General features: G+C 43.3%; 1 protein-coding gene across 1 annotated transcript in view; it reads left to right on the plus strand.

Moving 5' to 3' along the window:
* The window catches only part of Sh3rf1 (SH3 domain containing ring finger 1), a 155612-nt gene extending 138254 nt beyond the window's left edge, over window positions 1-17358 (plus strand). Inside the window, exons 11-12 of the mRNA XM_051182466.1 lie at window positions 6246-6598; window positions 14959-17358. Coding sequence (XP_051038423.1) covers window positions 6246-6598; window positions 14959-15127 — 522 coding nt within the window. The 3' untranslated portion in view covers window positions 15128-17358. The remainder of the gene's footprint in view (window positions 1-6245; window positions 6599-14958) is intronic.
* Window positions 17359-21518: the final 4160 nt, after the last annotated feature.

Here is a 21518-nt window from a genome sequence, read left to right on the forward strand (position 1 = left end):
CCTAACTTCCTAGCAGGGTGGGTCAAGGGAACTTCCCTAGAAAGGGATCCCCCTAGGATCACCTTAACACATGATAAAGAGTTAGATGGAATAATTATTCCTTTAGTGAAACTCTGCTTTTCCTTCCCAGAATTCCTGCCCCCAGCACAGTCCCTACAGTTTGCAGCACGGTTGCTATGGGGTTAGACTGGGTCTTTTGCCGTTTTTAACTCACAAAGGTACAGCTTTTCCTTTCTTTATCTGTCTCTTTCCAAGTATCTTTTTTTCTGATCCTTCCAGCTTCCTTACCCTTTCTCTAAAACCTCCCTTCCTGCCTTGTAGCCACTTGTCCACCATGTTTGATTTATATATATCTCAGAGGCCTGACTCTTTTTTTCCCCTACAGGCAGCTGCTTGTACTAGGTCTGGTCTGCCTGTGTTTTTCTTTCAATCTAATATAGTTGTCTTCGGACTTCTGTTAAGCCAGTTCTTAAATTATTTTGTTAATGAAACTAAGAACCCCGAGAAAGGAACCCGATTACCCTGGTGACCACAGAGAACCACCCTCCCCCCCTCAAAAAAAAAAAAAAAAAAAAAAAAAAAAAAAAAAAAAAAAAAAAAAAACCTTCTTATAATTCCTCATCTTTTGGAGCTGAACATACCCTTCTTTCCCTATTGAATTGACCCTGATTCTAGATTCACCCAAATTGCTCAGAAATTATTAGTGTGCACTTCGGCTGTTAATTTTCTCTTTGCGGAGGTGAGTCTGTTTGGATCTCTTCCCTTCCTGGCTGTCAGGATTTGCTCTCCCCTTCTTGTACATGTATTAACCTCTCCTTTCTTCCTCCTACTTAAGAGCCACTGTTCACCCTGCACAGGTGGTCTGTGTTCTTTTTGTTTCAAATGTAACCTTAGAATAGTCTTTTAATTTTTTTCCCTTAGAATTTTGGGAAGCTTAAGCTCATTCTGATTTTGAGCCTTCTGGCAGTGCTGTGGGTCATGTCGTGTTCTTCGTGATGGGCCTTCCTCTTGATCTTTCTGTACATGGCCTTTAAGATTTTTTTAAGCCCATTATGCCATACTTCAGGGGCTCACACCAGGTCTTTTAGAGGCTTTCCATTTTCATCTGCAGGATAATTTGCAATTGTAGAATTTTACTTTGAGTGTCCTCCCATTCCTCTTCCAACAGGTTTCCTTTTGAACTTCAGTCTATGCATATGTTTTCTTTAAACTTTTAAAATAAGTTCTTTTCAACTTTATCACAAGCTTCTGTTCTTTCCACTTCTAAGTTCTCTGAATTTCTGCCTCTTTGGCTTCTTAAACCCCCCCCCCACACACACACACAGTTGATCAGAATTAGAGTTAAAGTTGCAATTGCTTCTGCTCTCTGTGGGGTTAATCTATAGGGAAGTCAAAGGGAAGGTGAATGGGAGGTGGACTTGGTAATTTGGGTTGAGACTTGGGGCAGAGCTCTGTGATGTGGTACCCTCTACTCCTGTCTCCTCTCCTCTCTCTGTGTCATCACTATCCACTAGGCAGTGTGTGAGGAATTCTTAAATGATGGCTTGGGCATACCTGCTGCCCTGGTGACAGTGTGGCTCTCCAGACCCAGATTATCTGTGGGCTACCACTGGTGTACCACAGTAGGAATCATTTTGGATATATTTGCACTCTCCTAATTGGGCCATTCCTTTGAGTAGTTATTTATGTGGGAGTCTTCTCCCACAAATATCTCAGGGAAACAAGATGCTGTATATTGTTCTGGGGCCAAAACCCTAGCCAGTTTTAAAGTATTTACTTTATTTGATGATAAGCTCCTGGACTATATTCTACATATCATTTCCATTATGCCCTATTTGAAGTCCCAACCCTGTCATTGTTTTTCCTCTGTCCACGGTACTCCTGATTGCCTCCGTAGTCGCCAGTTTCACAGCTTCCTCTGGATACTTTTCTTGGGTTTCACCTGTCTTTATCTTCTAATGATGAGATGCTGCACAGCCATACCCTGCTTTTCCCTGTGTACTTGGGGATCTAACTCAAGTCTCTGTATCTACACAGGAAGAACTCTCACCACCTGAGCCATAGCCCCAATGTCAGACATTTCTCCAGCAGTGAGCACACAGCCACCACTTGCCCCTCAGATCCCTCAAGAACCTCAAGCCCTTAGTGCCTGGTGATTGTCTCCCTTAGGGAGACCTCCGGCTTCCTGATCCACACTTGGGTGTGAAGGACTTTCTGGTAATCTCACACAGAAGATCTTGTCACTTTTGTCTTCACCTCTGCCCTCTTTCCTGGTTATTTCCTTTGCCCAGATAATCTTCATTCTTTCCAGTTTTGTTGTGCTGTCCAAAACAAGCTCGTCAGCATGCCTTGTCATGGAACTTTCTTAGGGATCTATAAATGGCCACATTCACTGCCTCTGCTCTTGCTAAGAGCTGGGATCCAGACCTGGTCTTCAAAATGCCTCCCTGTATGCAGAGTTCAGCAGGGAGGTCTGGGAAATGGGAGGGGGTGACAGAGAGAGACAGAGACAGAGAGAGTTTGCTGTTAGTATTCTACAGAGTAGAATCTCATTTCTACCCCCTTGCCAGCACGGTGATTTTAGTCAGACAGACTTTCAGAGCTTCAGGCAACGGGAATAATTAATTCCTACCTCATCAGGTTGCTGTGAAGACTAAATATGGAAATCCCCCTGCTAGCTTTTAACAAGACTTGAATCTGGTGGTGTTTAGTCATCCCTAGCATTTCAGGAGGCTCCCTTCAAGAAGCCTTTCCTGCCCCACCATGCCCCGCACTACACTCCAGACTCATCCCTTCCCCTGCTTGGCTCTTGGGTGGACGGCCTCTTATACAACCATACGTGTCACTGCCAGACACAAACTGTCCTAGACACATTGCTTTCCTAGAGCCGAGCACATGGCCTGTTTCATGTTGGACACTTAGAAATGTTTGCTCAAAGTAAGAGAAATATGACCACATGGCTGAATTTTTTCTTTTTTTCTTTTTTGAGATTCCCTACTACCCAATTGTTGAGTTGTTGACCTGTAGGCCTGGGAAGACTCTTGCTATTTTCTCCATGTACCTTAAAGGAAAGGAAAGGAGAAGCAGGGAGGGAGGGGAGGAGGGACAGAGGAAGGGCGAGCATGTTGATAATTTTGAGTTGCTTTAATATTTAATATTTTGCTTGTGAAAGAGCCCAGATTTAATATAATCTCTGAATCTCTGATGGGCACAGGCCTTGCTGGTAGGCTAGGCTGACCCTCAGCTTCAGAGAGGCAGCTGTCTCTACCCTCCCAGACCTCCTTGCTCAGGTTCTCTTGCCTGTGTGACCAGTGTTTTACTAACTGAGTCGTTTTCCCACAGCTCAGTTAGTTTTTGTTTGGAGGCTCAATATGAACAGGCCAGCCTCCAACTTGGGATCCCCCTGTGTCAGTTTCCCAAGCAGCTGGGATTTTAGGAGTGTATCACCAAATCCAACTAGAAAATATTTTGAATAGAAAAGTAACTCTGGTCATCATGGTCATCAGCTGATTGGTTTTAGATCCAGATAGTTCCTTTTTTTTTTTTTTGTTTTTTTTTGTTTTTGTTTTTGTTTTTTTGTTTTTGTTTTCTCCTAACATGTGATACTGTTTTAAATCATACCTGAAATGATTTTAACAGTATCATTTTGCCTGGCTAGCAATGGCTTCTAGGCAACCCCCCCCCCCCAGGAGATGAGTTATTGAGGTTCCTCAGAAAATATATGCCCAATTTTTCATATATGCTAACGTTCTTTTCTACAGATCACTTTGGCAGTTTAGTTCTTCCTTATTTTCCATTTGTGCTGTTGAAATAAACAAATGTGCCCTCGGATAATAAGTGCGTCTGAACTTGCAAAGCTATTTCTCTCAAGTGGCACATTGTTCTTCTACTACAGCATCTGAATGTGGTATAAGCAACACAGCTCCTCCTCTTTCCTGTGCTGGCACCCTACCTCCTAACTTCTACACCCCACCATGGTTTCTAATCCTATGCCTTCTGCTCCGTGGGTAGTCGGCATTGGTTGATGGTGATAACGCATCCCTTAGAAGTCATTAAGGCACGTTGTGTTTAATGGGTTTAATCGTTTTCAATGAACCAAGTCATCTTTCTTCTTAATCACTTTAGAAGCTGCTCCCTGAGCGCAAGTCACTTATCTGATACTCTTCTTGGTGCCCAGATCTGGGCTTTTAAGTAGCATGTTTAGCCTTGGCTTGCTGAGGTCATAATTTATCAATGGATTTAATGTTCTTGGCCAGTCTGTGGGGTCCAGGGATTAGACTGTGATTTCTCATACCATGAGAGGAATAACTGCATCTGGCAACCTTAGAAGTTGAAGCTATCGGACATCCTCTCTTTCCCAGCACAGATGGCCCCACCAAGAAGTGTTGGCACAGAATTGGCTATCAGGCTACTTCACCGAGCACTGTTTTATTTCCTCTGGATCTGAAAAACCCAAAACACCCCACCCTCGCGCTCAGTGACTTATTTTCCATTCCTTTCCTTTATCTTACTCCCTTGCGATATTTTCTTGGGCCTCTCCATGTCAGTGGTACCCTGCAATGAGTGAGATACGGTGGTCTGCACGATGACTGTCACTATACCCAAGCAGGCAGTCCAAGTTTGTGGTGTCATTTATTGAAATGTGCCTTGTTGAGCCTCAGAAAATGTGACATCCAGTAAGAGAATGAAGCAAAACCCAGCAAGATGAATTGAAGTCAGATGAAAAATGCAAAAGGCTCATCCTTGGTGTGGGGGAGGGGGGAGGAGCTGCACTGGTTCTGCTCAACTGTAGCCCAGGCCACAAAGCCACAGAGATAGTTGACCCTGGCGCCCACTCCTAGCCCCTCCCCCACTTTGCTTTTCTGTTTCTAGCCATGCAGTAGCACACACTCTGAGCAGTGATTATAACTGAAGACTGCACGGGGTTTCTCAGGGATCTGTGCTCATCATCAGATAAATGGCTGCTCTGGGCTCCTCCTGTTTTATTCCATTCTGTCTCTAGTGGAATTGTATGATTGCCAATAGAGATTCATTCCCCAAAGAGGGATTTTATTGGCTCTGACTAACTCATATTACCAAGAAGAGTTCCTGAGTCTTACATCTTCTCTTCTTTTAAGCCCTTATTCCATATATGTTAGTTAATTCTAAAGAAACACTTCTCTGTGAAACATGTTATTTTTGGGCAGGCAGTGTTGCTATTCAGTGGACTTAACTGTATCATTGACATCTCTGTAAAACAATTTCAGAGATCTGACAATGACAGTGTTAAACCTGGTGACTGGAAAAGATAGTGGCAGATTTTGTGAATAAAATCGTTAGCTCAACATGTGGCTTTCTTTGGAGAGTGAAAAAGGAAAGTATCAAGAAACAGATTTGGGATATAGCTTTTCCTAGCATGAGCCTGTTTGTGGAGGGGCACATGGGAGGGGGGGTGCATTTGCTTGCATGACAGAAAAAAAAAAAGGCATGAAGATACCAGTGCATTGACACTGTCCTTAAAATGTTGTGGTCTTGCTTCAGGGTTTGCAATCAAGGCGGTACTTTCACAGTAGGATTGGTTTGGCTCCTGTCACTGTGGCTGGTTAAATTTAATCAAGGTGGTGACACATTAAGAAGTACTCTAGCCCTTGACTCTGATTAGGGCATCATTCCCTAGAACGATAAGGCTCAAAAGTGTTGATGTGGACTCGAGTGTTGTCAGGCTTCTATTAACTCAGGACACAGGCTCACTTGCAAGAATCAGGGAACAGGCAATGTTTCAAGAAATTAAACTCATAATCTGAAATTTCCACTTTATTCTGCCATATCTGTTTGTGTTCTTTTTATTCCAGTAACTGAGTTTAGTGCATGTGCACGTGTGTTCTTGTTCCTGTGTGGATGTCAGAGGACAGCCTGTAGTTCTTAGTTCTCTTTTTCCCACATGGGATGTGGGGATGGATTGGCCCTACCGACTTGTTGGCAAGCTCCTTTACCCACCCAGCCACCTCACTGGCTGCTTGCACTTTTATCAAAGTAAAATACAAATTGGTTTAAAAAAATCGTTTTACATCTTTTTAATCTGTTTATCTTCCTGCCCCAGTAGAAGATAGCAATGAACAAAAGAATGTCCAACATAAACAGAAGCAAGCAAGCAGAAAGGGAGAAGTAGTAACAAAAGGTCAGGCTAACTTCACACATAGACTGCCCAGAAGGTAATGAGTAACCGTGAAGCAATCCAACTAATATTCATGTTTCTTTTTTTCCAGAAAGAAAAAAAAGGTCTACTGAAGCTTCTGTCTGGGGCCTCCACCAAACGCAAGCCCAGAGTCTCCCCTCCAGCGTCACCTACCCTGGACATGGAGCTGGGTGCAGGGGAGGTGCCCTTGCAGGGAGCGGTGGGTCCTGAGTTGCCACTAGGGGGCGGCCATGGCCGGGCAGGCTCCTGCCCCACAGATGGAGATGGCCCAGTGGTCTCTGGGACAGCATCCTTAGCCCAGGATGCTTTCCATCGCAAGGCAAGCTCCCTGGACTCCGCAGTGCCCATCGCTCCTCCACCTCGGCAGGCCTGCTCCTCCCTGGGTCCCGTCATGAATGAGGCTAGGCCTGTTGTTTGTGAAAGGTGAGTTAAGTCCCTTTCCTCTCAAAGAGAACTAAGAAGGGAATTGTGAGCTTTAGGCTGGACATTTTATTCTCATCTACAAGACAATCTTCTACAATCCCCTAAAAGTTCAAGTCAAATTGGTAATGACATTCAAGCTCAGGCTTTATTTTGCTGCTTGCTACAGCAAACCGTTCACCTGATCTCCTTCATTATCAACACACCAGCATTTCTCCCTACTTTCCACTTAGTGGCTCCAGCTAGATCAAACACATGACATCTGCCAATCACTGTCTAATCCAGCCTTCCTCAACCTTCCTAATGCCATGACCCTTTAACACAGTCCCTCATGTTGTGGTGACCCCCAACTATAAATCTTTGTTGTTACTTCACATCTGTAATTGTACTCCTGTTATAAATCATAATGCAGATATTTTTGGAGGTAGAGGTTTACCAAAGGGGTTGAAACCCACAAGTTGAGAACCACTGGAATCCTTTGGTCTATTAAGAGCTTATACCGCTATGCACTGGAGGTAAAGCATCCAGAGAATTTTTTTTCCTGTCCCCTGAGCCAGAAGAACACAGTGTAGGTTCAGATGGCACTCTTGGTTTGTGCACTCAGCATGATGAACATTCTCTTTTAGTGATTCTGGCTTTGAACAGCACTTACAAGTGGGAATTCTGTTTCATGCAGCTGTGGGGGGTCTAGGCATTGGTTAGGGGAGAAAGTGTACTTAATAAGACACTTACCTATCAGGACTATAAAAACTGGAGAGCTAACTGCTACTTGTTGCCGAAGAAAATGTCATGCAGTCCATTCAAATTACTGTTCTGTTTTCATATAATGTAAACACTTAAGCCTCATCTGTTTGTTTCTGTACATTGCATTCTCTGTAGACCTGAATTTCTAAGATAAACAAATTTCTAGTTTTTAGAGGTTGACATGCTCTGAGTTGAGGAGTTGGTGATAGTGGGAGCTTTAACATGTCGTCATGATGTCTCACATGTTGCCCTGGCTGGTCTTAAACTCCTGAACTCAAGCAGCCTCCACCCCAGCCTGCCATGTAGCTAGCTAGCACTATTGATGTGCACCACTGTGCCTGACTTTGTGTTATAGATTGGAAAATTTATGTGAAATGTTATCATTTAAAATGATTTAGGCTCCAGAGATGGCTTAGCTGTTAAAAGCAAGCCCTTTTCTTATAGAGGACCCAAGTTCAGCCTCCAGCCTCAGAGCAACCGATACCTCTCTTCTCTTCCAGGGCCTGCATTCAGGAGCACACACTCATACACAGTCACACACACATAAATCTTAAAATATAATAGCCATAACAAAATCACTTAAGTTCAAATTTCCCTTGTATTCCAAGCGGAACCATATAAGCATTTTAATTGAAGCCCCATGATTTCATGGCACATTTTCAATGAAAAGTAAACTATAAAAGTTAAGGATAAACATTAAATAACCTGTGTTTATAAAGTACACTTTATTATGTGTTTTCATAAAGAGGCAAAATAATTTTCTGTAGTTATGACTGATATAAAGCCAGTTTTGAAATGGCACATGACCCTAAAAATGTCCACACACACACCTGCACGCACGAGCGCGTGCACACACACACACACACACACACCTGCACACAGATCCCTCTGGTTTTCTCCTCTGCCATTGTGTTCTCTGGAAAGCTTTGAAACCGAGTCCCAGCTTCTCTCACACTTTGATTCTGGAGTCAGCCTTTGTCCTGTGGAGCTCTGCTGCTGCCTCCCAGGGACAGCACAGCCTCCTGCTCCTGGAGCCAGTCCAGTTAACTTGTGTAGTCACTTCCAGTCACTAAGGCTGCTGCTCTCCCTCTGCAGTTCCCCCCCCCCCCGGGGGGGACCCTCTACTGTTTTCCCTTCCTCCTCTGTGGAATCCTTGTGACTGTTTGGAATGATGGTTCACTTTGCCCACAATCTCCCTAGGCCTTGGCTGGGCACCGCTGCCTCGTTGCCACCCCCATTATGCATTCCTTTTCAATCGCCAGATGTCCCCAATCTCTGTGGCTTCTGCATTCCTGTTCTTTCCTCTTATAAAGCACTTTTTAACAGTGGGCTCTGCCTTTTAGGCCATCTGAAAAGAGAGTTGCTAACCAGGCAGGTGATGGTGTTTGGGGAGTGAGGGAGGCACATCAGATAGGGAGCATGAAGAATGTAATGACTGGACAGATGGACACGGGCACTCTGGAAATCTCTGGCAGGTTTTTATATCTCCATTTCAATTTTTAGGAGAGGGAAGGGGGTCCTTAGGAAAGATTTCAGCCCGACTTTATATTTTTATAATCCATATGCTCAATGGAATATTAAATGTAATAGCCAGCCCCAGCAACCTTTGCCTTCACACAATGCTGGTAATGGTATTTATTTAGCTTGGATGCTTAAGTCTGCCTGACTGTAAAAACAATGGGAAAGTGTTCCATTGTCCGAAGGGAATGGGGGGGGGGGTTTGGGTTAATAGAGACCTAGCAAGGGTTTCATTTAAAGCTTGCCTGTTTGCATATTTTGAAACTTTCAACACAAATGGAGGAAGTGTGATTCAGAAAGCACTGGAAATGCTTTGTCCCTTTGCTCACAGGGCACACACAGCCCTGGGATCCTCATGTGGGACTTTGTCTGAAGGACTTTCATGAAATCCTGTTTCAGGGTGTAATGCCAGGACAGACTGAGCCCACATTCATCCACAGGATACGGCAAGGAGAAGTGGAAAGGCTGCTCTCCCACCACAGCCCTATTTCACTCACTGTGGGGAGCAAACGGGGGAGGCGGCCGAGCTGTCAATGGGAAGGAGCAGTCACATGACATGAAGAGGCACCGTCTCATGACGAGGAGGGATGAACCCTGAAGAGTGCTGACAGGTCTTGGTGTCAGCTGAGAGAAATTCTCCTGGGGAACAAAGGGATTCTTTTGTGTTTGTGAGAGAGACCGCTGCAGAAAGCAAGCAAGAAATAGAATGGTACCCTGGAGGCAGAGGATGTACAGTTGAGGACAGCACAAATAATAGAACAAATATTTTTAGGCTCCATTTTAGAGGGATGGAGGAAAAGTAATTAGGAAGTTGCAATGTGAGAGTAGAAATAAAATATTTTAGAAGAGACAGAAAATAAAAGTACATGTGACTCGACACACATGTGAGTGTACACACAGGGCGTGCACAGATGGCTTAGGGAAGTATAACAAGTCACTCTTACCTCTGTGTATTTCTAACTTTAGGAATTAAAGCAATAACCATATACCCTAAATTGGGAAAGAACCCATGGTCTTTGACCAGGGATTAAACGAGCATTGTTGGAAACATACAAATTGGATAGTGGTAGATTTACTGAGAGGCAGTCGGTCTTAACCAGCATGATTAATTTCTTTGAGTCGGTGACAATGAGCCCACAGGGTGAGGCAAAGGACATAATTTATTTGGACCTTGCACATGATACAAAGCCAGCAAGTGTGGTTTTGCCAGTAAAATGCTTAATTGGTTATTAGATTGCTGTGGCAACTGGAAGGAAGCAGCAAATGGTTACTCACCCAGACCAGGTTGATAGATGGAGAGTGCTTCTCAGAGTCACAGAGGGACTCATTGCAGTCATATGAGGGCAGATTAGAAATGACAACGTGTGAACTACAGACGGGCCATGAAAGCAGGGAAAAAAAAAGAAAGAAAGAAAGAAAGAAATAGAAAACTTTGTATTAACAAAAGGCTGCCGGTTAGAATGCTATGGCCCAAACCGGAAGTTAGTCATTGTCTATAGGACATGTTCTTCACACAAGAATCTTTCTCTGTCTCCATCCTTGTGCTTGTCATAGCTTCCTAGAAGTAGAGAAGCCCATTTAGAGCTGAAACAAACCACACCCAGTGTGCTCCGTTCAAAGGGACATGTAATTTTCAGACAACCAGAATGCCTGTCAGCCCTTCTCTCTTCTCCCCCGCCTCTCTCCTTCTTTTTCAAACACACACACACATACCCTACCCCTGCTACCTTACAGTCTTTCACTCTCTGAGTCTCTTCCCTTCTTACTAATACTTCCATTATTTTTAGTTATTGATTCATCTCATTTTTTAATTGTGTAAAATACAGTTAACCCACAGCCCGATATAATGCAGAGAGTGAGTGATCTTGATACACTCAGTCTTAAATAAAATGTCTCCATCCCTCCTGCAGGGCTCGGGGAGGCAGAAGGAGTGTCAGCCGGAGGGGATGGAGGATACCAAGAGAACAAGGTCCCCTAAATCAGCATGGGCAAAACTCATATGAGCTCACAGGGCCTGCTCAGATCTGCACTATGTCCTCTGCATATATTTTATGGCTTCTAGTTTAATGTTTTCATGGGACTCCTAAATGTGTGAACATGTGGGTCTCTGATTCTTGTGCCTTCTCTTGGGCCCTTTTACTTCTATTTGTTTGTCTTGTCCAACTCGGATATGACAGTTTTGTTTTACCTTATTATATTTTGCTTTGTTGTATCATTATCCCTCAGAAGCCTGTTCTTTTCTAACGAGACACAGACAATGGATCTGAATGAGAGGGGAGGTGGGAAGGAACTAGAACAGTAGATAGAGGGAGGGAAACTGTAATCAGAATATATTACATGAGAATAGAATCTATTTTAAGTAAAAGGAAAAATAAAATAAAGTTAATTTGCCACTATTCAGAAGTGGAATCCAATGTGCTGGGTGTCTTTACATTGGTCATTCTCACTGTCCATCTCTAGAAATTTTTCTTCATGACACACTGGAACTGTATCCTTCACATCTCCCTGTTTCTTCCCCTTCCTGCAGCCCCTGAAGAAACCATTATGCTTTCTCTGTGCATGCTAGTTCCTTAGCAATGGAGTCCTAGAATGGCTTGTCTTTTCCATGTGGCTTATTGTGTTAACAAGATTCCTCCATGTTGTGGCATACCTCAGGATTTCGTTTGTCTTTAAAGAATATTATACACTTAAAAAACAAACAAACAAAACAACAACAAAAACTGCTTAAAATGCTTACGGTGTGATTAGATCTCTTAGTCATTCGATGTGCTCAATAAGAATCATCTTATGTTCTACACTTGGTAGCGTGAGGCGGATAAAGTGAATCTGGCATCACCCCACAAGTAGAGAACAAATGAGACGGGAACACAGATGGTAAAAATCCAGGGTGTACTGAGCTGAGTGCCATGAGAAACACACGTGGGGTCCTCTGGGATTTAGTCAAGCATGAAATGACTTCCAGGTATGGGGCCAGAAGTTTCACAGGGGAGATTTGGAGCCAGATCTTGAGAGATTGATAGGGCGTGGATGGACAGGGATGTTGTCAAAGAAATTCCCGATCCAAGGAGCTGCATGGGGCAGTAATGTGGAATAGGAGAAATGAGGCTATACTTGAGACATGTTGAGGCTTCAGGGAGTGTTTAGAATGTTTGTGGTGAGGAGAGCAGCTGTAGCTGTAAAGCAGGATCAAGGCCAGATCGTTGAGGGCTTTGTGCAGCAGTGTGAGGATCACCCTTACAGGCGTGAGGGCCTGCTAATGATTTCTCACAAAGCTACCTACAGGTGGAGTTCACTTAATAGAAATCTTGGGGTTGTGTGTGGAGCGGGTTGGGGACAGGAAGAAATGCAATGCAAGAAGGAGGTGAGGCATAGTGAGGTCGTCAGCCAGGATGGTGAGGATAAGCAAGAAGAGAGCAGATCAGGGTGCAAGTTTTAAAGGAGGCTCAGCAGGTGCCACAGACAGTGCAGAGAATGTGGTTCTGGTTCAAGGTGTCCAGAAGAGCCCAGGATCTCTATTCACGCAATGGCAAGCATAAATCCATGGAGATTGAGGGTAGGGCAGCAGATGTAGGCCTCCACAGCTGTGTGGTACATCTGTTTGCTGGTCTCTGTAACTACTCTGCTTGGCAGAGCTATTTGGTGCCTGAGCTCACTGGGCTATCCTGCCAGCATTTGGCTTTCAGGGTCTATGTGAGAAGTCTCAGTACAAACCACCCCACGAGGCTCAAGGCCAAGGGGCTGAGCTGGAAGGCTTCTAAGTGGAATCTGTCCCTGCTGCACCTGGCAGTCCTCACATGATGAAGACTGTGTCACAGTTTCCATTATGCACAGGGTTTCTCACTCCACCCCTCCCCCTCGAGGTCTATAACTTAGCAATGAAAATTTGCTCCCACTGGGAACTTGGCAGGGAGATAATGTTCTTAGCCCAGCAGCCGTTCTAGTTCTGGATTCTCCTGCAAAATTGGTTTAGTGCATTTTATAAAATGCAAATATTAATCTAATTCACTTCAAGATTTTCAAACTATTTTTGTTCCAATTTCACCTTAGAGCAGCTTGCAGGCTGCAAGTCAGAAATGTATCTCGTGAGAGATGTGTTCGGAATATGCTTTCATTCAGTGGTTCATTCTCTAGGACTGCAAAACTTTGCTTAAATCTTAACTCGCCCCAAATGGCAACTACATCATTGCTTTTTTTATGTGGATTTTTAGCCTGTTGGCATCAGACCTGAGAAATCACATCTGGGCCCTTCCTTGAAATCAGCCCACAATGAAATTGTGAGTTTGCTCTTAAAGATGTCAGTGAAAGGATTCCAGAACTCTGTGTCATTCTAAAGTGTGTGAACTCTCAGTGTTGGGATGTTCCTTAGCTTGTGACCTGAGTTCATTTGTTAGTAACGGGCTAGCCCAGACCTTAAATTCCCCTTCAGACACCTGTGTACTCTTGAGTAAGCCATGTCCTTGAAAGTAGACTCTGACATCCCGGGGTGGAACTATATGTGTCACTATACTGAAGACGTCATTTATAATTTCATTCTGCCGCTTGTGAAATATGTTGCCTATATTTCCCAGGTGAGGAAACTGAGATAGTGTTAACTGTCTCAAAGTGAAGATGCTCTGAGTGACCATAAAGACTGTCTATTCCCCTCCACCCACAGCGCCTCACCTCTTCCCCTGCTCTGCACTTAATTGACCTGGTCTGTAAACCCTCTGTCTGAGTTGGCCAAACCTTTCTTGGAAAGGATAAATCAACCCAGTGCTGTGCTTTTGTTGCAGACTTCGGAGGGTAAACTGGCCCCTGTGCCCCAGGGAGCTGAGTAATTGTTGGGTAGCTGCTTAGCTTGCATGAAAAATGAGACCCCTTACTGTGATCTTCCCTAATGTGGGTAGATTCTGGCTGTTATGGGATGGGGATTGGGGATTGGAGGAAGAACCAGGCTGTAGAGATGCTCCCTGGGGTTAGAGGGTCCAGGGGTAAAGTGGCTCCTTCATGTGACTGTCAACTCGTTTGGGTAGAGAAGCTTCAGTTCCTCGTGTGGTACCCTCATTGGGGATGTCCAGCAGCCTCCGAAATCACACTGCTGTGCATTGTAGAAGGCAACTGTGGGAGGGTGAGAGCAACAGAGGCAAGGGCGACTGGAAGATGGCTACAGTACACCACCACCACTACCCTCTTTGAGAAAAGCAAGAGGGAATAGGGATAGGAGGCTACCCTATGCCAATCCACAAGGCTGCTGGGGAATTTAAACTATACCTCCCTCCTTCCACTCAGCATCTGAGTTGGGAACCAAGGACAAGCAAATAGGTTGGGACTAATGGTGGTTGGAAAGTCAACATCATTACTGATGGTGGCAGACAAAATTTGAACCCACAGTTCTCTACTCTCTGTGTGGATCTTGGGGCCTTTTTCTCAACAGGGGACTAGGATATGTAAGGCAGGCAAACTTCCTCAGAACCACTGCCCCCTGGATATCAAACTCAGTATGAGGATACCGAAGGCATTCCCTCCAGAACTACCCCCAGGCAGCAGACCTGACATCCCATCTCTCCCAGCTCTTAGTGTGAAAGGCAGGGCATAGACCACACAGACTCTAGGAAGCAGGTCATAGCTACTATGAGCTCTGAAATTGAATCTACTAGTCTCTTCCTGGAGTAGAGGGTAGGACAGAAATGGTTACACTATTAAGATCCATAACAGGGCTGGAGAGGAGCATGGGCTGCTTCCGAGATCCTGAGTTCAATTCCCAGCAGCCACGTGGTGGCTCACAACCATCTACAATGAGACCCAGTACCCTCTTCTGGCCTTCAGACAGAACACCACATACAAAATAAACAGATAGATAGATAGATGTTAGGTAAGTAGATAGATAGATAGATCTTAAAAAGAAGAAGAAGAATCTATACAGATATGGCCAAGATACAAATACTGCAAATAGGAAAAAAATGTTCTTCCTTGTGTAGGCGACTCAGCCACACAAGCCCAGACTGAGTCTTTGTTAATGCCAAACCTGCTAAACAGAGATTCACCGTATTTTGAGTTTTATGAGCCTTTGTAAATTCTTATGTAAATCCTGCTGATCTGAATAGTCTACTTCTCTTTTGTAGGCACAGGGTGGTGGTTTCCTATCCTCCTCAGAGTGAGGCAGAACTTGAACTCAAAGAAGGCGATATTGTGTTTGTTCATAAAAAGCGTGAGGATGGCTGGTTCAAAGGCACGTTACAAAGAAATGGGAAGACGGGCCTTTTCCCGGGGAGCTTTGTGGAAAACATCTGAGGAGACGCCATGCCGAGCAAGGGTAATGTCGCATCACATGACTGAAGAGCACAAAGCAGCGTCATAGGACGAGCACATCTGTGGACTTCCAGATCTTCAGGAGCTAAGCAAGGATGGGCACGTGACTCCAGAGTCCTGGTCAGCCTGCTACCCCAGCAGGCAGAGTGAAGGCGGGGCCTATGTGGGCCCCGCCCCCTCGGGGGTTCTGATGTGTAAAGTGTGCCTTGTACTGTCTAATGGGCTATACAGAGAAATGTCTTTTTTTTTTTTTAAGATGTATAACTAAAATGGACAATTGTTTACAAGGCTTAACTAATTTATTTGCTTTTTTTGAAAAAAAAAACTTGAACTTTCTTGTAGTAGCAGATTCTTTGGATTATGATATCTAAAAATTATTAATTTATGAAATGATGGCTAAGGAGAACCTGGATTCTCTCCCGTTGAGGACAAGAGATTCTTTTTGACATAGAATGCACCCCATTCGCCTGCTCGCTGCCCTCCTCCTCCCCCCAGTTATATTTTGCTTCTTTGAGACAAAAATTCCAGACAGACAACTGACTCAGTACCAGCAAGGACCTGGGACGGGGAGACGGTGGCTCCTGGCTAGAGGAGTTAGTGGGTCCCCATCTGTCTGCTCTGATCAGAAACCAACCCGAAGACTTAATCCTCGGTTTCATTTTTCGGGTTTTTTCATTTTCCCAGAATGAAGTGGGTGAAGTAAGAAGGAAAATAAAGCACAACCGATGACTAAAAATACGTATTTGTTTGCTAACACAAGGAGCTCAGTGTGTTGGCTGGGGAGTAGGAGAAGTTGAAGTTGTAGTCGCTATGTGTGAATGACTTTGAAATGTAGTTCCCCTTTTACCCTCAAGTGATTCTGCATGCCCAAGACACAGTAAAAATTTGTGAGATGGTGGTGGTAAGAGACGCACTCGTGTTGAAGTTAAAGGCTGTAAGAAATGCTGTGAAAGTTCCCGTTCATCCATTGTGATTCCTCCGCCATCGTGCATGTGTTACTGGATTCCCACAGTGATATAGACTGTGCATGGTGTGTGTATGTCATTGCGGTTTTCACTCAGAATTGACCAATACAGGAGGTTAAAAATAAATAAATAAAAAGTAAACAGCATTCTCTTGCCCACACACCAACACTACTGACCGAGATGTCTTGAGTGTGCTCTCTGCTGAAGGCATACCTTAGGCAGCACACCAGTGGTTAGTTAAAACGCCCTTTCATGTGTGCCCTCCCGGCCGACTGATGCGAAGGGCAGTTTATCCAGGAGACCACAGGCTCCTGCTACTGTGTTGAAGCTCTGCAAGGCTTGCTGGGAGTGGCTGTGCCTACACCTTACAATTGTGGCAGGGTCCAGTCGAGCCATCTTTTTATAGCTATCCTTTGATGTCCAGTGGTGTCTTCCAGTTTCCTCCCAGCTGTGGGTCTGAAAACAGCTGGAAGAAAGACAGCCTTGTAGTGAATGAGATTGTTCTACAGTTCTCTTCTGGGTAAGTTAAGTAAGGAAATCAACATGCAGCCAACCTTTTCCTTCTTTTTTAACTTTAAGGGGAAAAGTAGCTGGGAAATATTGACATGAACTGAAAATCAAGTAATGGCAAGAGATTCTATTGTCTTAAAAAGATATGTCATGTGTTTGGAAGTGGAATCATGCCTGTTAACATTTTTTTATATATATAAAACACTGTATATTATGTTCCTTTGTGTTGAATTTAAAAAAAAAATACTTTACTTGGATATTCGTGTAATATATAAAGGTTTGGGGAAATGAACTTTAGTTAGGAAAAAAGCTGACATCAGCTTTCATCTGTGTGAGTTGACACCAACGTGTCATAATATTCTTTATTTTGGGAAATTAGTGTATTTTATAGAAATTTTAAAAAAGCAAAAAGACTACTACAAGTTAAGATGATCTTTTTTTTTTTTTTTTTTTTTTTTCAACCTGTCTTTTCTGTATTTTCAGCTATGTGATTGGAATATCCCTGGTAATAGTTTCCTGGTATAAAGTTGGTTAAAATTTCATCTGTTGGTAGAGCTTTAGATGGTATAATGTGTGGGCTTTCTGTTGGGTTTTTTGAAGAAACTAGATGGATGTTGTAACAAGGGTTTGTTACACAGTGGTGGCAATGATAAAATTACAGTTTATCATTCCTTTTATGTTAATTTTGAGGACTGGATAAAAGATTTCATTATTAAAACTTGATGTTCAACCCTTCTACGTCCTTTGTATCAATCTTTGAAGTATTTGTTCTTTAAAATAAACAAACATAAGACACCTTGGGGCTGGAGGGGTGGCTCAGCTGTTAAGAGTATGGCCTGCTCTTACAGAGGACCTGAACTCAGTTCTCACAGCTGCCTGTAACTGCGGGTCCAGGGGACCCAGTACTTTTCTGACCTCTTTAATCATTGCACTCATGTGTGCAAGCACACACATGCTCTCACACGCATGTGTGTGCCATACACAAGGACAGACAGACATGTGAGAGGTAGAAGTATTATCCCAGCAACATAAACAAACAAACAAACACACATACAGAGAGAGAGAGAGAGAGAGAGATTTTGTTTTTCAAAACAGGGTTTCTCTGTATTGCTTTGGAGCCTCTCCTGGAACTAGCTCTGTAGGCCAGGCTGGCCTCGAATTCACAGAGATCCTCCTGCCTCTACCTCCTGTGAATTTTTAAAATATGGTCACTTTTGCCTTAATTTCTTGTTTAAATTTATTTATTTATCCTTTGACTTAATTTCTAAACGGTAAAAGTCTTTGCATGCAGCTCAGACTGGTGCCTTCTGTGATGGTCAGTTTGATGGGTATGATTTATTTTTCCTCTCAAACAAACCTTAATTGGTTAGTTCCCCAAGGAGTTTAAACTCTTCAAAGAGTTTCTGGGTCTCAGAAGATAGTAATGCTTGCTGAGCTCAGTCCCTCTAGGGTTCCTAAAATAACCTAGCAAGTGCATGATTTCTAAGTGTGGGAGCAGCAGAGCCTGAGCCAAACACATGACCACCACAGGTCTGGTGTGGCGTGGGAATGCTGTCCCTCAGCTCAGCATGATTTTAATCTCTTGGGAAATGAAAGGCCCACGGAAGTCTTGTTTAAAAATATGTTTTTCTATTGACTTTGGGTTACCGTATCTAATTACTTGTAAGAATTAAAGATCAGGAATTCTGGGTGATAATGTAGCCTTGCCAGAAGCTCCCTTTGTAATTGCATGTGTGAGCCAATTATGACGTCCTCCCTTCCTGTTCTTGCCCTGATGCATGTGAGGGGCAAAGAAGAATGTGTCATAGTTTTAAAAGTCTAATCTTTCCTCTCTTTCTCTTTATCTCTCTTTTTCTTTTTCTTTTCTTTGTATTTATTTATTCTTTGAGACAGTCTCATGTAGCTGGCTAACCTAGAACATGCTATGTTGACCAGACAGACTGACACAAAACTCAATGCAATCAGTTTTCCTCTGCCTCCTAGAGTGCTGGGGTTAAAGGAATGTGCCATGTCATGTTTAAATGTGTAATATTAGTTTTGTCAAATTTAAATAAAAATCTTTACCTCCTCCCTGCAGGGCACATGCTATAGAATAGATAATACCTTTTGGGGTCTAAGTACAGTCTAAAGGAGCAGACTAAGGCCCTGTTTACAAATGCTACACACTTAATTTTCTGTCCCTATAATAATAAAAGAACATTTTCTTTTCCTTGAGATGGCATTACATCATGTTGGCCAGGTTGCCTTTAAGCTCCTGAGCTTAAGCAATCCACCTGACTTAGACTCTAAATCTACCCAAAAGCTAGAACTCTAGACAGGAACCATTATGCTAAGTTTAGGGCCAAGTTTGTAATGCCTGTAGAAGTCAGTGAGTGTTTTAACCCAGGATTATAACATATGAATTTACATACGGGAAAGGCTTTTATCAGATGCTTAAAGTTACTTAACTCCTTGTTTGTAGTATCCATGGGAAGTTTTGTATTTTTTTGTTACTGTGTGTATATATATGTGTGTGGTGTGTGTATATATATATATACATGTATCTATACATATACATACATATATATATATATATATATATATATATAGTATTGTGCAACAGCTTTTGTGTGGAAGTCAGATGACAACTTTGTGTAATCAGTTTTCTCCTACCTTTGCATGGCTTCCAGACATTGAACACCAGTTGGCAGGCTTGCATGGTAAGCACCTTTTTCTGCTGAGCCGTCTCAACTATTATTATTATTAATCATTATTATTTCATACACACATGCACGCACGCATGCGTGCATGTGCACAGAGCAGGGGCATGCACAATGATGAGGAATCCATTCTTCCACTGCAATTCTGAACTAGGCAAGTCCACCGTATATACAAGATTTAGAGTTGGGATGGGAGACCACAAACCCAAGCGATATCAAGCAAAACCAAAAAGCATACAATATATGTAGATAGCAGTCTATCATGTAACTGGGATCATCAAGCATCCCACAGCAGGTGTTTTTACCTACTGCATCATCTTGCTGGCTCATGTGAAGTTATTTTTTTAATGTGTTTTAAACCAATTAAACTGCCCTTATCAAGGAAAGTCCAACTGAAAACACTCCAAGAAAGGGACCTTGTCTGCCTCTGAAAATAACCTGAGTATAATTATAAAGGAGATTAGCCAGGGTCCAAGTTTGGCAAGGGGGAGTGGCCCTCCTGTGGATCCAGACTGGGGAGTGTCTGGGACTTTGCTCTCTGCCTGCCCCATGGGCCCTTATCAGCAGACACGGGAAGGAGCTATTAGACCGAGTAGCGACCAGCCAAAGTCAACAGTGACAGCTTTAATGTACATGTCTCTGGCTGATAGATTTGTGTTTCCTACTATAGTCAACCCTTGAACAATGCAATTCTGAACTAGGCAAGTCCACCGTATATACAAGATTTAGAGTTGGGATGGGAGACCACAAACCCAAGCGATATCAAGCAAAACCAAAAAGCATACAATATATGTAGATAGCAGTCTATCATGTACTACCATAAAATACACCGCTCTGTTATTTTTTCAAAAGTTAAAAATTTATCAAAACTTACACAGACTGTCCAAGGCACTATCTGCAGCTGAAATGAAGAAATGCAAACAGAAAAAAAGAAAGAAAGAAAGAAAGAAAAAGAGAGAGACATGCTCATAGACATAAGATGCAGAGTAAATCATGAATGCATCAAGGTGCCTGCAGTGAGCCTGTGGCCACCTGCTGGTGCTATTGCAGAAAGCCAGGATCTGAGAGGAACCTACTTATACCACCTTGTGACTACATGATCAACACGTGGCCCTTCCTTTTGCCAGGAAGTGAGTAGCCATCAACACTGATGCCCCACAGTGATTGTACTATTTTTCACAGATTATCAATAGCTGATGTCTGTTGAGAGGGCTCCCAGTCCTCCATAAGCTATTGGTAGCTTAGTTTTTGGAGCGGGATATGTAGGTTTTCGACTCCATGAGGGAATTGACACCCCTGGCACCTATGTTGTTAACACATCAAAACACTGATTTGCCACACATGGTGCCCATGCCTTTAATCCCAACACTTGGGAGGCAGAGGCAGGTGAAACTCTGTGAATTCAAGGCCAGTCTGTTCTACAAAGTGAGTTCCAGGACAGGCTCCAAAGCTACAGAGAAACCCTGATGGGAGATGTCATTCTGTAAATATGTTTCTCATACTGGTAAATGAATAAAGCACTGTTGGCCAATAGGAAAGCAAGATAGGCGGGACTAGAAGACAAGGAGGAAAGAGGAAGTAGTAAGGAGGAGTCAAGATGGAGAGTCTGGAGAGAGCAGGATGCTAGCCGGCTCTCCGGTAAGATGGGACCACGTGGAAATACATAGATTAACAGAAATGGGTTTATACTTAAGACAGAGCTAGCTGATAAGAAACTAGTAACTGGCCAACAGCATTATATCTAATACAGAGTCTCTGTGCGTTATTTGGGGCTGGCTCAGCGGCGGGACAAGACCAGCAGCAGGCAGAAAAACCTTACTCGTACAAAACCCTGTCTTAAAAAAAAAACAGAAAGACCCACTCTTAGATTTCCATTCCAGAACACCATTCAGAACTTGCTCGCTATGGATTCTTGTCTCACACAAGGGCCAGGAGTTCAGTAATGATGTGTAAGGGAACTGTAGTTGACATTAATCTTTGAGTCCCCATTCCCTATATTTTTGTACAGGGTCAGACTAAGTAGTACTATGATGCTATTAAATCTCCAAAGATAAGGGAATTATCCCAGCTAGGATCAGTGAGCCAGATATCACTGCTATTGCTTTCACCTTAGATAAAATATTTTGTTCCAAGAGGGTGCTGACCTTAGAGTTAAATCTTTCAAGTTTGGAATGCTTGTAAAGGAGTAATGAGAGAGAG

The sequence above is a fragment of the Phodopus roborovskii genome, unplaced genomic scaffold (assembly GCF_943737965.1).
Source record: "Phodopus roborovskii unplaced genomic scaffold, PHOROB, whole genome shotgun sequence".
Classification (NCBI taxonomy): Eukaryota; Metazoa; Chordata; class Mammalia; order Rodentia; family Cricetidae; genus Phodopus; species Phodopus roborovskii.